At 46.1% G+C, this 15,928-nt stretch overlaps 1 protein-coding gene across 1 annotated transcript in view; it reads right to left on the bottom strand.

Annotated features, from left to right (window-relative positions):
• pitrm1 (pitrilysin metallopeptidase 1) overlaps positions 1-15,928 on the bottom strand; it is a 67,749-nt gene that overhangs the window by 37,371 nt on the left and 14,450 nt on the right. Inside the window, exons 8-11 of the mRNA XM_055665331.1 lie at positions 12,942-13,068; positions 9,071-9,159; positions 6,038-6,166; positions 403-516 (exon numbers count right to left, since the gene is read on the bottom strand). Coding sequence (XP_055521306.1) covers positions 403-516; positions 6,038-6,166; positions 9,071-9,159; positions 12,942-13,068 — 459 coding nt within the window. The remainder of the gene's footprint in view (positions 1-402; positions 517-6,037; positions 6,167-9,070; positions 9,160-12,941; positions 13,069-15,928) is intronic.

The raw sequence follows: 15,928 nt of genomic DNA, 5'->3' as shown, positions 1-15,928 counted from the left end.
ATGATTTTTAAATTCGCTTGCCAACATACAGATGACCGAATGCAATATTCCATATTTATAATGTCTGAAGCAAATAGGAGGACCATAGGGCAGAAGGATAAATACATCCAGGAACTGTTCCTCCAGTAAGGATGCTATCTCCACAGTATTCCTCACATAATTGAGCACGTCATCAAATTGGAGACATACAGCATGGAAACATGGTCCATTTGCCTGTGTTTGGCCCATATCCCTCTAAACATTGCCTACCCATGCATCTGTCCAAATATCTCTTAAATGCTGTTTTGCACGTGGTACTGAAGTTAAGAAGGGGACATATTGTGTAGCATCACTGTGCAGCAGCATACATTCAACACATTGCACTGTAATTAAATTATTATGTTTATAGAGTAGGTTACGCACTCAATTACTTCGTCAATTACTTTCTCGATGATCTGTTTCACTGATTTGACGTCTTGTTCTGCAATGCCTTGTAGCCCAATACTAAAGCAAGCCTCTCTTGTGCTCCCATCGTATCTGAAAAAACAATCATAGCTTTCATTAGTGACTACAAAATTGCATAAGAATTTAATGATCAAACTAATAGCCGTAGATTAACCCTTATTAATCCATGTCATTTATAATCTCCACTACACATATATGCATGCCACCCATTACATGGTATTACAGTACTACACTGACGAGGACAGCCAGCTGGCAGAAGCCATGGAATAATGGAACATCTGAATGGAATAAAGACTTATGTTTCACCATGTATGTTGTAGTGGATCATTTACAAACATGGTGTCAGAATCTTTGAGCCACATCTCCAACTCTTTTGCCAGAATTTATTATTATTTTTTTTTTTACAACAGACCATTGCTCTGTTGTCATGGCAGGGTCATTTCGTAAACCCGATCCTCTGATATTCGACAGTGAACTTGTTTAACGTTGACGCGTCTTCGAAGTGGAATTCGGAATTTTCATTGATGCTCCCCACACCAATTCTCCTCAACGTAGCGGGCACAGAGGCTGCCCTGCAGGCACAGGACTTTTATTACGCCCCAGAACATACCGATACGGTAACCCACGTTGTGACCCCGGCAGAGTCTAACAGGGACCCCACCTGCCTCTTCCATGAACTGTGCCAACGTTGCACCAACATTATCATGGAGCACCACAATGGCGAGACGGTCGAGCCCTACATTAGTACCCTGAAGAGCATCGCTGCAAGATGCCACTCCCAGGACCGTGACTCATCCGAGGCAGACTCGTACATGGCATCTTGAATGACAAGGTGAGAAATGAACTACTCCGGGATGAGAAGCTCACACTAGCTAAGGCTGAACGTGCCTGCAGAGTTGCGGAGTTCACTGACACCCATATCAAATCCCTGGGTCCGGGACCCCACTCTGCCCACAATGTCCATGCCTTCTATAGGTCCCCACAACAAACATCAACAGCCCCTCGACAACCACCAACAGCCCCAGGGAGGGGCCATAACTGTGGTAATTGTGGAGGTTCACAACCAAAATTTTGTGAGCAATGCATCGCTTATGGCAAAATTTGCCACTACTGTAAAAAGAAAAAAACACTTCATTCGTTATTGCCGAGCTCGTGGTAACAGGACCAAGCCACAACAATCTCTATGAACTCAAACCCACACTTTCCAACGAGGCAATGGCTGAAATATTAACACCAGCAGAGCCAAAACCGCAACACCTGCAAGAAGACAGCCAAAACATACATTCTCTAACTGACCCACTGTCCAAAAAGAATGATCCCATGACAACGCTCAGTATCAATGCCAAAGTTGCTGCTAAGATGGGGCACAGTGCAATGTTCTATCCTTGTCAGACTTCCAAAGAATTCACAACAATGAAATTATCATGAAAACAAACTCCAAGTTACATCCATTTGGTGGGGGGGGGAAGGTGCAACTGGTTGATAAAGTCACACTACAATGCCATCTAGCGTCCCAAGTTTACAATCTGGATTTTTTCATCATTAGAGGGGAAGATTTTAAAATCCATCCCCTTCACGGAGAACCCGACCTTTTCCCTGTCGGGTCTCCATTGTCGTTGGGGCCTAGCACCGTGGAGCGGCCTCCAACCGGAACGACCTGGGGCTCCAGTCGCGGAGCCTGCGGGCTTATCCACCATCGCGGAGCTGGCCGAGTTCGGAGCGGGAGGAGCGGTGGTGGCGCGCTGCTGCAACCCGACCCCGGAGATTCGGAGGCTCCAACCGCAGGTCTGGTGGACGGTGACACCGGGAGCCCGCGGGTCCCTGCTGGGAGACCGCTTTTCAGGGCTTCCGCAACGGCGACTTCTCCCGCCCGAGTTGCGGGGTTGAAAATTACCTGGAGCTGGGCCTTACATCATCGCACGGCGCGGCTTTAAATGGCCACGGGACTTGTTAGTGCCCGCCGGGGGCTCCAACACCAAGACCCAGAGCGTGGCCTTGCATCACCCGGCGCGGCTTTAATGGTCGCGGGACTTACTTACCATCGCCCGCCGGGGGCTTTGACTGACATCGGGAGGAGAACGAGGAGTGCAGGGGAGAGATAAGACTTTGCCTTCCATCACAGTGAGGAGAAGATTCACTGTGATGGATGTTTGTGTAAATTGTGTTGTGTCTTGGTTCTTTTTCTTGTGTGTATGACCTCAGAAACCAAATTTCATTTGAACCTCAATGAGGTTCAAATGACAACAAATAAATTGTATTGTAAGTGCCCCTCCTTCTGGGCATCGATGCATGCCATGATATAGGCCTGGTCACCTTCGGCAAAACTATGTACTAATTATCCACCTCTCAAGAGTCACCCAACAACTACTCGCACAATACAAAGATCTTTTTGACAACCAGCTGGGCAAGCTTCCCACAGAATACATTATTGTAACCGACAAGGAGGTCACACCTGTCGTTTGCTTTCCACACCGAATTCCGCACGCAATGAAGGGTTGCGTCAAAACTGAACTAGACAGAAAGGAAACACTGGGTGTGAAAGCCCCTGTCAACGACCTCTCCTGCTGGGTCTCCACCATAGTTGCAGCAATCAAGAAGAACAAAGACAAAATAAGGATTTGCATCAACCCTAAAGACTTAAACACTGTCATCAAACAACCACAACACTCAATGCGGGCGGTGGAAGAGGTCGCAGCCAACCCAGGTAAAGCATTCTTTTAACAACCACAGTCTTCTCTGACCTAGATGCAAAGAACTAATTTTGGCAAATACCGCTAGACCATGCATCTTCCATGCTAACCACATTCGCGACACCCTTCGGACGCTATCGATTCTTACAAATGCCATTTGGCATCAATTCAGCCAGTGAGGTCTTCCAACGTACTATGGAACAACTCTTTACTGGCTACCCATGCGACATAATCATGGACGACATCCTGATCGCCGGGCGCAACGTACAACAACATGACTCAAACCTGAAACAGGTCCTGGATCGTGCCAGAGAGGTAAACCTCAAACTCAACCTCCTCAAGTGCAGGTTTCAAGTTGACGAAGTGACTTACGTGGGCAATGTATTTATTCACCTACAATGGTCTCAGGCCAGACCCTCCTTGTCATTGTCATCAATGAAATGCCTGCACCCAGGGACGTGACAGCATTACAGCGATTTCTTGGCATGGGAAACTACCAGAGAAAATTAGTCCCAAACTTCAACGAGCTGTCAGCCCTGCTGCGACAACTGACTCACAAGGATACGCACTGGTCCTGGCACCAGCGCCAACAGAGGGCATTTGAAACCCTCAAACAACTAATGTTTTGCGCCCCAATCCTCGCGTACTTCGATGCCGGGTTACTCGTCACCCTAACCTGTGATGCCTCCCAGTATGGACTGGCTGCCACCTGACTAGAAGATGACAGGAAGGGTCCCAGACCGGTCGCCTATACCTCCCGTACCATGACTGACACTGAACAGCGCTACACTCAAATCGAGGAGGAGCTACTCGTGGTAACTTTTGCCTGTAAGAAATTCAAAGACTTCATCTTTGGCAACCCGATCACGATTGAAACCGATCACCAGCCCCTGGTCAGTATCCTCAACAAACCAATCCACACGGCACCAGCGCATTTACAACGCATGATGATGGAACTACAGAAGTATGACATCAAAGAAACCTACAAACGTGGTAAGGACATGTACTTAGCTGTCACCTTCTCATGGGCACCTCGCCCAACCTGCGAAAACCACCTGTCTGATGACGAGCACGAGGGGTATACGGTTATGATGGTCTCCTGCCTTCCATCTTAGACATCTTAGTGGAACAAACAGCTGCAGACAAAATGCTACAATCGCTTGCCACTGTCATCCGCCGCATCTGGCCAGACAATCAGCACCACCTGCCGTTGGCTATCCGCCCGTTCTACCCTGTCCGCGACAAACTGGTCATTTAAGATGGCATTATAATGAAAGGACATAAGACAGTTATCCCGACGTCTCTTGGCAACAAGTACTTTGATATTGTCCATGAGGGCCATCCCGCCGCAGAAATAACCCTCCAACATGCAAAAGGTATGCTTTTCTGGCCAATCATGGCTGACTACATTCTCGAAAAAGTTGCTGCCTGCCCGATTTGCAATAGCCTGACCCCACACCAACAGAAACAACCACTTTTCCCGCTCCCCACACCAGACTTACCCTGGTCCACAGTAGCAGCCAACATCAGTGGCACGGCAAACAATACCTGGTTTTAGTCGATTCCTACTCAGGATGGTTCGAAATCGACTTGCTCAGTAGCCCGACCTCAGCTCATTCAAAAACTCACTCGCCACTTCTCTGTCCATAGAGCATCCCTCCAGCTACTCCCAGACAATGGAACTCAATTCTCCAATCAGCTCTTCAAGGATTTTGTGACACACTGTGACTTCCACTACACCACCAGCAGCCCCGGCTTCCCGCTGTCCAACGGCCTCGCCGAATGCACAGTAAGAAGCGCAAACAACTAATGGAATGCTCACACAGGGCCGGCTCCGATGTCTATCTCGACCTACTCAACCTACGAAACATCGCCCTCGACCCTCTCCTGGGATCTTCGGCCGAACGACTCATGTCACGGCAAAACCCGTACCACCCTGTCTATGGCCAAGCAACTGTTAGAACTATAAGTTTGCGCACCGTCGATGATCCAATCCCAGCTCCAACACCGCCAAGACACACAAAGAAAATACTAGGATAAAACCAGCTCTCCGCTCCAACCACTCAACAAGGGACAGGGTGTCCGCTTACAGTCGCTCAGAGGCTATGACCGCCTCGGTGTCGTTCTGGGGTCAACCGTGGAGCCACGCTCATACCTGCTCAGTGTTGACAACGGCATCTACCGACGCACCCACCAACACTTCCTCCCGGTTAATGAACCGGTACCTTCCCGTCCTTACCCTGACCAGCCGGTCGGTTGTCCCCCATGTTCCGCGAAAGCCACTCCTCTACCGGTGCCAGCGCCATCCCTACCTTCCCTGGAGCCCCCATCTCCACCGGTGTCTTCTCCTCCATGTTCACCCTATAAGGGACTCGTTTCCTCAGAGAAGGATGGCGCACGAGGGGTACTACCGTACACGTGTACGTCGTGTCTGCAAGCCAAACCCGCTGATTGGAGAGTTTACCGGCTATACTTGAACTGTGCATGGCCCGCTTCGTTTTACGGGCTCATATATGCACAAGCATGTACAAGTAAAATAAGAAATGCACACACCCTATACTGATGTTTTACAATATATTCTCCACTAACCACTCTCTATATGCTTTGCTTCTTTGAGAGGAAGGATGTAGATTAACCCTTATTAACCCATGCCATTTATAATCTCCATATATGCATGCCACCCATTACATGGTATTACAGTACTACACTAATGACGACTGCCAGCTGGTAGAAGCCATGCTGAGCTGGAAGAGCACAGCTGTGCAGTTTGAATGCTCTGTATTTCTGAATGGAATAAAGACATACGTTTCACCATGTAGGTTGTAGTGGATCATTTACAAACAACAGCTAACAGTTTAAAAGAACTACCAAAAAAAGATAAAGCAGAACAAAACTAAACCTACCCAACAACAGGAGCAAAGTCTGTGCCAATCCTGGCATCAATCAATGCTTTGTAAAATGGAGAATTGGGTCCAGAAACCAGCAAAGATGATAGAAGACTGAGGATGAATGTTTCATAGGTATCGGTAATGCTACAAGAAGACATAAAAACACACATTTGAAATAAAATATTTCCCTCCAACATTAACCCACAAGAAAACAATGAACTTAACATAAAAATGATATGAAACAAGTTGCAGTAAAACTCCATTAATCTGGCACTCTCCGGACGTTAACGTTGACAGAATATTCAATTAATACTCAAACAATTTTTCAATTTCTAATATTTTAGATGTTAGACAGTAGAATAATGAATTTTCCAGATGACCCAGAATGTTTAAAGGGAGCGCTGGAGACAAATACTTCAGCATATATGCAGAATATACAATACTGTCGGTGGTTGAAATATGAAAAGAAAATACTGGAAATACTCAACAGATCTGGCAGCATCCATTAAAAGAAAAATGTAGTTATTGTTTCAGGTTCTTTCATCAGAATTGCGAGTAGATTAAAAATATATATTATATTGGAGAAAGTGGAGAGGAGCAGAAATGTAAAAAATGTCTTACAATAAGGAAAGAACAAGAGAGATTGAATGAAACTGAAGGAAGAATGCAGGGGATAAATATCAGGGACAATGAATGAAATCCGATATTGAGGGATGTGGAACAAGACTGAGATAAAGGGTGGGAATGGCTGATCATCGGAAATTCAGCATTGACTGCAGAAAGTGTCAAGTACCTATTTGTATGAAGAGATGCACACTCTAAATTCCTCAATTTGAATTTAGGGTTGGAACAGTGGTGTAGCGGTAGAGTTGCTGCCTTACAGTGCCAGAGATCCGAGTTTGATCCTGGCCACGGGTGCTGTCTGTACAGAGTTTGTATGTTCTCCCAGTGACCACACTGGGTCTTTTCCGGGTGATCCGGTTTCCTCCCACACTCCAAAGACGTACGGATTTGTAGGTTAATTGACTTTGGTAAAATTGTTAATTGTCCCTAGTGTATGTATGATAGTGTTAATGTGCGGGAAACGCTAGTCGGCGTAGACTCGGTGGGCCAAAAGTCCTGTTTCCGCGCCGTATCTCTAAAACAAAACTTCATTGGAATAACTGAGGTGGTTAAACCAGCATTTTCTATTTTATTTTATCTACTTATCCAAGTGAGAATGTCAGTAAAGTTGTGAATAAATTTGATGTTATCAAAGATTCTGCCTTTTCCACGAGACACTCAACTGAGGTGACATTTAATTTCTTAGTAAGATCCTATGACTCTACCAGGATAGTTCTCCTTGAAATCCTGTCAATATTATTCTGTCAACACACATCACAGATTTCTTATTTAAAAAGAGAATTTGTTTGAGATGTAAATGAAAGCAAATTTGCATTTTTGCACACATTACTGAAAGATAATATACAACTGGGTTACACCTGTAGGTGGAAAAAAGCAATACGAATTAAAAATGTTGCTCCAATCATATGAACATCAATCAAAAGAGTATCAAAATTGTATTTAGGTGTGAAATTAAATGCGAATATTGATTCCAACAACAATATTTGAGAAAAAGATTCTTAACAGTTTGGTCAATTCAAATAAGACTGAAAGACACTCAATGAAGACAAACACTTTTTCCAACATTGAACAGATTTTAATAAATTGCTCCTAACATCAATAGTTCTCCCCGGTAAATTACTGGAAGAGAGAAATTTACCGGACACTGTTATTATGGCTGACACAGTTAATACACTAAAGATAAAACTTGAAACTGTGAAACTTTGTCAGATATTGTCTAAAATCAGTACTTTAGCACAGATCAAAAATGTGTTTCATTAAAAAAATGTTGCCGAAAAGATCTGAAAAATTTATGAAAAGCTTCTTAAAGTCTTTAAAGTGATCAAGATGAGATACTGCATTTACTCCAAGAAAGTGCGATTTGACAAAGGAAATTATGCATACAATTATATTTATAACTGGTTTAGATACAAAAAGCTCGACTAACTCAGCGGGTCAGACAGCATCTCTGTAGAAAAGGAATAGGTGACGTTTCGGGGCGAGACCCTTCTTCAAGACCCGAAACGTCACCTATTCCTTTAAACCAGAGATGCTGTCTGACTCGCTGAGTTATGGGCCTGTCCCACTTAGGCGATTTTTCGCCTGAAAAACCGGCAACTGGAATGTCGACTGTCAGAGTGGAACACACACACACAAACACATCGCTTCATTCACCAGCCCATTATGCAGGCGGGGGACAGGGCAAGCAGGGGGGAGCGCTGTCTAAAAGATTCACATGGTGCAAAGCCAATGTGATACAGACACACACCACGATGAACAGGAAGGTTGGCGCTGTAAAAAGATGGCTAAAGAACAGTGTACGGTAAGTCCTTTAAAAGGGGGGTGGGGGGTGGGGGAGGAAGAAGAAGTGGAGCCAACTTTTAAGAAGCCAGAGATACACGGCCGTGAAGCTTGGCAGACATTTAACATTACCGGTCGGTTATCCTTGGTTCTGATGAAATTCACCAGTCAGCACCCGCTACAACTTGCGAGAACCTGCGAGAACTTTTGACCTCCTGGCAACCAACTAGGACCTCCTGGTGACCCACCTACGGCTCGACAATTCTCGCTACTGTCAATGGCGGCTTCATTCTAGTCGCCGCTAAATTTTCACCATGTTGAAAAATTTGCGGCGACCATAATGAGGCCGCGACTAGTTCCCAGAATGTGGGAACTCCTCACGACCATGAAAGCGACTGCCTGGCAACCAACCGCGAGCATGTGGCGACTGCATAGTCTCCTGCAGTCGCCTAAATAGTCGCCCAAGTGGGACAGGTCCATTACTCCAGCTTTCTGTGTCTATCTTCGGTTTAAACCTGCATCTGCAGTTCCTCCCTACACATTTCAGCTATAACTGTTTTTATTTGAGATATGGAATGCTCAAGTTAGTATACACTTTAGTTCCTGTGTAGAAAGAGAAATAGGAATAGAATTAAATATACTTACTCGCCCAACAAGTAGCTGACACTGTATGTGGTTTGCTTAGCAGGATCGGGAGCCATCGAGTCTGACCCACAAGGAACATGATACTCCCTCTGGAGGCAAAATAAGACCACAGAGAAACAATAAATAATACACCACCATTTTTTTTGTTTAAAAAGAGATATTTTGCATTTATGGTCGGATAAAAGTGCCAGACAGGTTCTACCACCGATCCAACATTAAAAAAAAGACATATTTCTTTCTTACACTGTGCCTCCTCTACAATTATTTTCTTTGCAAAAGTACAGTGAAGCAACTTTAATCAGAAGCATATTGGCCACAAGTGGATGGATTCCACAGGGATCGATGCTATTCACAATATGTACCAATGATTTAGACGAGGAAACCAAGAGCAGGCTCGCCGATCGTTTCGCTGAACACCTCCGCTCAGTCCGCCTTAACCTACCTGATCTCCCGGTTGCTCAGCACTTTAACGCCCCCCTCCCATTCCCAATCTACCCTGTCCTGGGCCTCCTCCATTATCAGAGTGAGGCCCAGCACAAATTTGAGGAACAGCACCTCATGTTTCGCTTCGGTAGCTTACACCCCAGCGGTATGAACATTGACTTCTCCGACTTAAAATAGCCCTTGCTTTCTCTCTCTCCATCCCCTCCCCCTTCCCAATTCCCCCATCAGTCTTACTGTCTCTGGCTACATTTTATCTGTCCCACCCACTACTCTGACATCAGTCTGAAGAAGGGTCTCGACCCAAAACATCACATTCCTTCTCTCCACAGATGCTGCCAGTCCCACTGAGTTACTCCAGCATTTTGTGTCTACCTTCGATTTAAATCAGCATCTGCAGTTCTTCCCTACAATATATTCAAGCCTGCCGACAATATAAAACTACAGGTGCACAACCTTTTATCCGACAGCCTTGGGACCAGACACTTTTCGTAATTCGGAATTTGTCGGCCTTTGGAATGGAAATTTTTTTGCGTAGATTTTAATGGCTGGCTCAGTGGTAGAGTGCTCGGCTCATATCCGCAAGGTCGCGAGTTTGCGCCTTGATCCCGACAGTTCTTCGGTCGCAAGTTTGAGTCTTCAATGTAGTTTTTTCTTGCAGAATAAATGTCTGTATGAAATGCAGTGTGTTGAATGAATTCCTGAATTTGTAAATGTGACCACAGCATTGAATCACCTCTCGCACTCATGTCACCCTAGCGGGGCTACGTGCCCTTAGGCGGCCTAAGGCGACATTTTCACACTCTTATATCCGTGTGCAGCAGAGGCGACGTGCGTTTGGCGCCAAACGTGAGCTTTGGCGTGCCATGTTTAGCGCCAAACGTGAGCTTTGGTGTGCAGACGACATCCTGGAAAAAATGTCCGGTTTCTTCCAGGTAGGCGATCTACCCTCCCGAGCAATATACCCTCACCTTCTCTTTAGTTCCCTTTTCCTTCCAGGACCGACCGGAGGTTCCGCTGTCACCTCTGCGGGCCGCCCTCGGTGAACGTCCTGTCTCCCTGTCCCTGGGATAGCAGGGGGCGATCAAACAGCACAATACCCCCCTCCACCTCCAACTTCAGAGGAATCCGCTCCCCGATGGGCCGCTACAGCGACAAGTGGCAGTTCGCCCACAGCCCGAGCTGCGCGACCCCAAGAACAAGACGTACCTTGCACACCATCAGCTTCTGCCCATACGGGGAGCTTGTTCCTCTGGAGTTGGAGCAAGGCTGGGATGGAGTTGCTGATCTGGGATCTCCGTGCTTGCAGTGGGCCTGGGGGTCGGTGTCCCGATGAGGGGGCACAGCTCGGGCTGTGGGCGAACTGCCACTTGTCGCCGTAGCGGCCCATCGGGGAGCAGCTTCTGGTGGTCCTGATGTCTCCGGCCAGTTTGCAGTTTTCCTCTGGAGTTGGAACGGGGCTGGGCTGCTGCTGGCTGTGGGTCTCTGGGATCTCCGTGCTTGCAGTGGGCCTGGGGGTCGGTGGCCCGTTGGTCCTGACGTCTCCGGTGACTGGCACTGTATGCTGGCATCGCCGACGTGAAGACAGTGCAAAGCCCCCGCGCCGGTGCAATGGGCGGGGAGCTGGAGATGGGAGGGAAGGGGTCACACACATGGCCGGGAAGCAGAGGGGTGTAGGTGGGGTGAAACTGAAGGGAGCGACAATCTGCTGCTGCCTGCACGCTGAGTTAAAAAGTTCCCACGCAAGACTCACGATACACTGTGTATCGTGAGTCTACCGTGGGAACTTTTTAACTCAGCGGTCAGGCAGCAGCATATTGTCAATTATTTAACCCTCCCGCGCAATATACCCTCACCTTCTCTTTTATGAATGGGGATTTAGTTCCCCTTTCTTCGAGGACCGACCGGAGGTTCCGCTGTCACCTCTGCGGGCTGCCCTCGGTGAACGTTTTCAAGGACCTTTCCTCAAGGACCGAAAAAATGTCCGATATTCGGAGGTTTTCGTTATTTGGATCTTCGGATAAAAGGTTGTGCAACTGTATATGCTTATGTTGATTGGGGAATTGGTGTGCAGCAAAAGATCGAGTTGAGTGAGCGTATAGTCCCTAAAGTTTATATGAGGCATCTCACGAAACATACACAATACACAGGAGATTGCAGATACTGGAAAATTGAGCAAAAAACAAAGTGATGGATGAGCTCAGCAGATCAGGCAGTATCTGTGTAATGAAATGGACAGCAGACTTTTCAGGTCAGAACCCTTCTTCTGACGGAGTGCCACCCGAAATTTCACTTGTCCATTTCTCTCCAAAAAAGGTTCTGACCCACTAAGTGTCTCCAACATTTTATTTTATACACAATTCTTATGCATTTTGACAAGATAGATACAAGAACCAGGGGTGCCGCACTATTGGCAGCGTCGCCAGCAGTTTGTCCGTTATTTCTGGCTTTTTTTGTTATTTTTAGTGTTTTTTTAAAGTTTGTGTTAATGTTTTCTGGTTTGTTTTATGTAGGGGAGGGGTTCGGGGGAAACTTTTTTTCCCCCAATCTCTTACACTGCCGGAGATGCGATTGTTTTCCAGGTCGTATCTCCGGTCGCTCTGCGGCCTAACATCATGGAGCTGGAGGCCTTCTCTGGACTGACTTTTGAGCCCCACCATGGACTTGCATCGGAGCTGATCCTTTTCCTGGGATCACTCCAATCGCAGCCTGCAAATTTTACCATCAAGAGCTCGCTGTCTTGGTTAGAGACCGTAGATGTCGGGAGCTCCAAAGACGCAGAAGGTTCAACAAGCCCCGGCCTGGGGTCAGATTGCTCAGTGCGGGGAGCTGAGATGCCCCCCTGATGCAGGAGCTTGATCCCCCCCGACGAGGAGGCCCGCCTCTGTCTATGGGAGTAAGATCGGCCCATCAATGGAAGGTTAGAGGCCCCCGATCACTGAAGGACAAAGAAGGGATGAGATTGAACTTCTTTTCGCCTTCCATCACAGTGAGGAATGTGGAGTCACTGTGGTGGATGTTTATGTTAAAATGTGTTTTGTGTGTTCTGTTGCTTTTTATTTGTATGACTGACTTGGCAAATGAAATACCTCGTATGTTGCAAAACATACTTGGCTAATAAAGCATTATTGTATTGTCTTGTAAGAACAGTTCCTTTGGCTGGGATGTCTGGAATGGCTATCAACCTCAAAATAAGGACCTGCAAAGCTGCAGCAAGAATTGCATTCTTTTGTTTCTCGTCTACATGACCATTGAACTCTCCGCACTCTTGATCCATCCAGAATAATCTCTTATACAAGGTCAAGTTGCAGCAGGACTGTCAATCTACACCAAGACTACCATAAATATGGATTACTTTTGTAACTTTATTTCACTGTTATTTCACTGCCGATATTAGCCCAGAGTCAGAGAGATAGTGTCCTTTACTTACTGGTTCACTCCAGCGTGGCTGTGTGGGAACTGAAGTGCCGGGATTAATTCTTTGGAATTTGCAAAGCGCTTCTTCCTGGATTTGTTTGAGGTGTTGTTCCAGGGGCAAGTCACCATAGGTAAAGAACCTGAAATGGATAAAATGGATAAATGGCAGAGCTTCTAAGCTTCTCATGCAATCAATGTAGTACTTACATTTTAAATGATTTAACTTTTTTGGACAAAGGTCTACACGTCACAGTGAGTGCAGGTAAGCCTTGCTTTACAGTAGTTCTAGTAATATAAATTCTTGCTTGTAGAATTCACAAATCGCTACCTAAAAATCTGAGACTTGGAACAATATACCACCAGTGATGGCAGCCAGCCTAGCCAACAGTCTGTCTGTCTTTTTGTCTTTTTTTGTTATTTTTAGTGTTTTAAAAGTATGCATCAATGTTCTCTGATTTGTTTTATGTGGGAGGTGGGGAAAGGGGTTGAGGGGGAAACTTTTGTCAATGTCTTACCTTGCCAGAGATGCGATTTTTCCCCGGATCGTATCTCCGGTCGTTCTGCGGCCTAACATCATGAAGCTGGCGGCCTTGCTCGAGACTGACTTTGAGCCCCACTGCGGGGCCGTGGACTTACCATCGGAGCCTGCGATCCCTTGACTGGGATCGACGCTCCAACCGTGGTCTGCGGATTTCACCATCGAGGAGCTCGCAGTCTCGGGTGGAGACTGATGTCGGGAAGCTCCAAGTCGCAGAAGGTGCGACTAGGCCCGATCACCCGACGCAGGGGAGCTGAGATCCCCCCGATGCCGGAGCTTGATCGCCCTGATGCGGAGGGCTTGACCGCCAGCTGCGGGAGCCAAGGTGATCGTAAGGTCTGAATGACAATAAAGGAAATTCAATTCAATTCAATTCAAGATCACCCCGCCGATGAAAGGCTTGAGTGCCCCGACCACGAGAGAACAAAGAAGGGAAGAACGTTTAACTTTTGCCTTCCATCACAGTGAGGAATGTCGGGGAGTCGCTGTGGTGGATGTTCATGTTAAAAATGTATTTGGGTGTCTTGTTGGTCTTTATTGGTATGATGACTGTATGGCACATCAAATTCCTCGAATGTTGCAAAACATACTTGGCTAATAAAGTACTATTATGATAAAATTCACTCATGGAATTTGTATATTAATTTTTATTATCAATTGCAATTTTTTGCAATGAACAGATGATGTGGCTTGGCTTTACAGAAAAGTAGGCACATGGATGGTTATCTGGGAACTCAACATCCCATAAAATGGAGGCTGGGGGAGGAATCGTCTACAAAGCTAGATGGACAAGAGAGAAGTGTTATCTGAAGAGAGCTGATAGACTTGTGATTATGGGGAGGTGAGAGCAATGGGAACTACGGAAAAAAAAGAGTGATGGAATAAAAGTGCATTACACTACGAGGACAGGACTGCAGCAAAAAAGGTTGGCGGGTCAAGCAGCATCTGTGGAGGAATGGACAGATGACGTTTCGGGTCAGGACCCTTCTTCAGACTAACTGGAATCAGTGTTTTATTTTGTTCTCAAACTAAGCCGAAGCCCAGGACAAGTTACAACTCTGGATGCATATCATAGCCAGTAGAGAAACATTGGAAACAAAATCTGTTTAAAGAACAAGTGACATTTTAAGTTATGCCAGTTATGGATCTACTCGCTGTATATTAAAGATCACTAGCTATTGGATCATAAATTGGCAACAAATCTGTAATAAAACAACCTGCAATTGAGTTTTGATACATGCTACATTGAAATATGTCAGTATTTGCTGATGCAAAGTGGGAAAATTGGACAGATTTCATTTTTCATATTCCCCCCAATGTAAGGAGCCATTCAGACCATAGTTCAGAACATTTCAGAACATTCAGAACATAGACCACACCAAATCCTGGCATCACATCACTCCAGTCCTCAAACAACTTCACAGGCTTCCCATCTCCCACCGGATCACCTACAAAATCCTAATCCTCACCTACAAAGCCCTCCACCATCTGGCCCCCCCATATCTCACTGACCTCCTCTCCCCCTACCAACCCTCATGGTCCCTCAGATCCACATCAGCCGGTCTCCTCTCCATCCACAACTCCAACCTCCGCAGTTTTGGGGATGGAGCCTTCTTCAGGGCAGCTCCCAGGCTCTGGAACTCCCTCCCCCAACTGATCCGCAATTCCGTGTCCCTCATCATCTTCCAGTCCCGCCTCAAGACCCACCTCTTCACCTCTGCCTATCCTTAGCCCCACGTCCCCCTCCCTTTTCATCTGTGCATTAATTGCCTCATATTGTGTTTTGAATTGAATTCTGTCTACTTTGTGTACTAGTCATGTCTCTACTATTTATTTCATTCCCCTTACATGTTTTTCCTCTACCTGCTAAATTTTTGTAAGGTGTCCTTGAGACTCTTGAAAGGCGCCCATAAATAAAATTTATTATTATTATTATAGTTGATAAACACTCAGAGGGGCCTTACCAATGCCATTCTCTCAAAATGTCCCATTAACTGATTCTTTCAAATGCCCAAAACAGTGATCACCCAGAGGGAAAAATGGGAAAGATGGAGAGTTCAGGGAGGTATAAGCTGATAGCCTGGAACATGCAGGAATCAGGAAAGAGGTGCAACTATGGACCATCAGCGCTCAAATGCAGGATTGAACCAGGATGCTCGTTGATGTCAAATACCAAAGCACACCCTAGCATCACCACATCACCCATTTATTTTGTTTAATCCCCTCTGGATTTCCATGGTGCAGGGGACAACCCCTCCACCCCCTCGCTTTACTTCTTTATAGTGGATCTGTAACAAGTTCAACCACTCATAGTTTCAAAGTCCACAAAGCTGTAATTCTATCTATTGTGTAATTTCAAAATTAAAGTAACTGCATGCCTTAATGGGTAGATGTTTGCATTATTGTCCCGATTATTTGAAATTGTCCAAATAAGGTATTAAATTATCAGGGGGTGACAGGAG

This window comes from Leucoraja erinacea, chromosome 2 (genome assembly GCF_028641065.1).
Source record: "Leucoraja erinacea ecotype New England chromosome 2, Leri_hhj_1, whole genome shotgun sequence".
Taxonomy (NCBI): domain Eukaryota; kingdom Metazoa; phylum Chordata; class Chondrichthyes; order Rajiformes; family Rajidae; genus Leucoraja; species Leucoraja erinaceus.
Note: the sequence above shows the minus strand (reverse complement) of the source record. Positions and strands in the feature narration are given on the sequence as shown.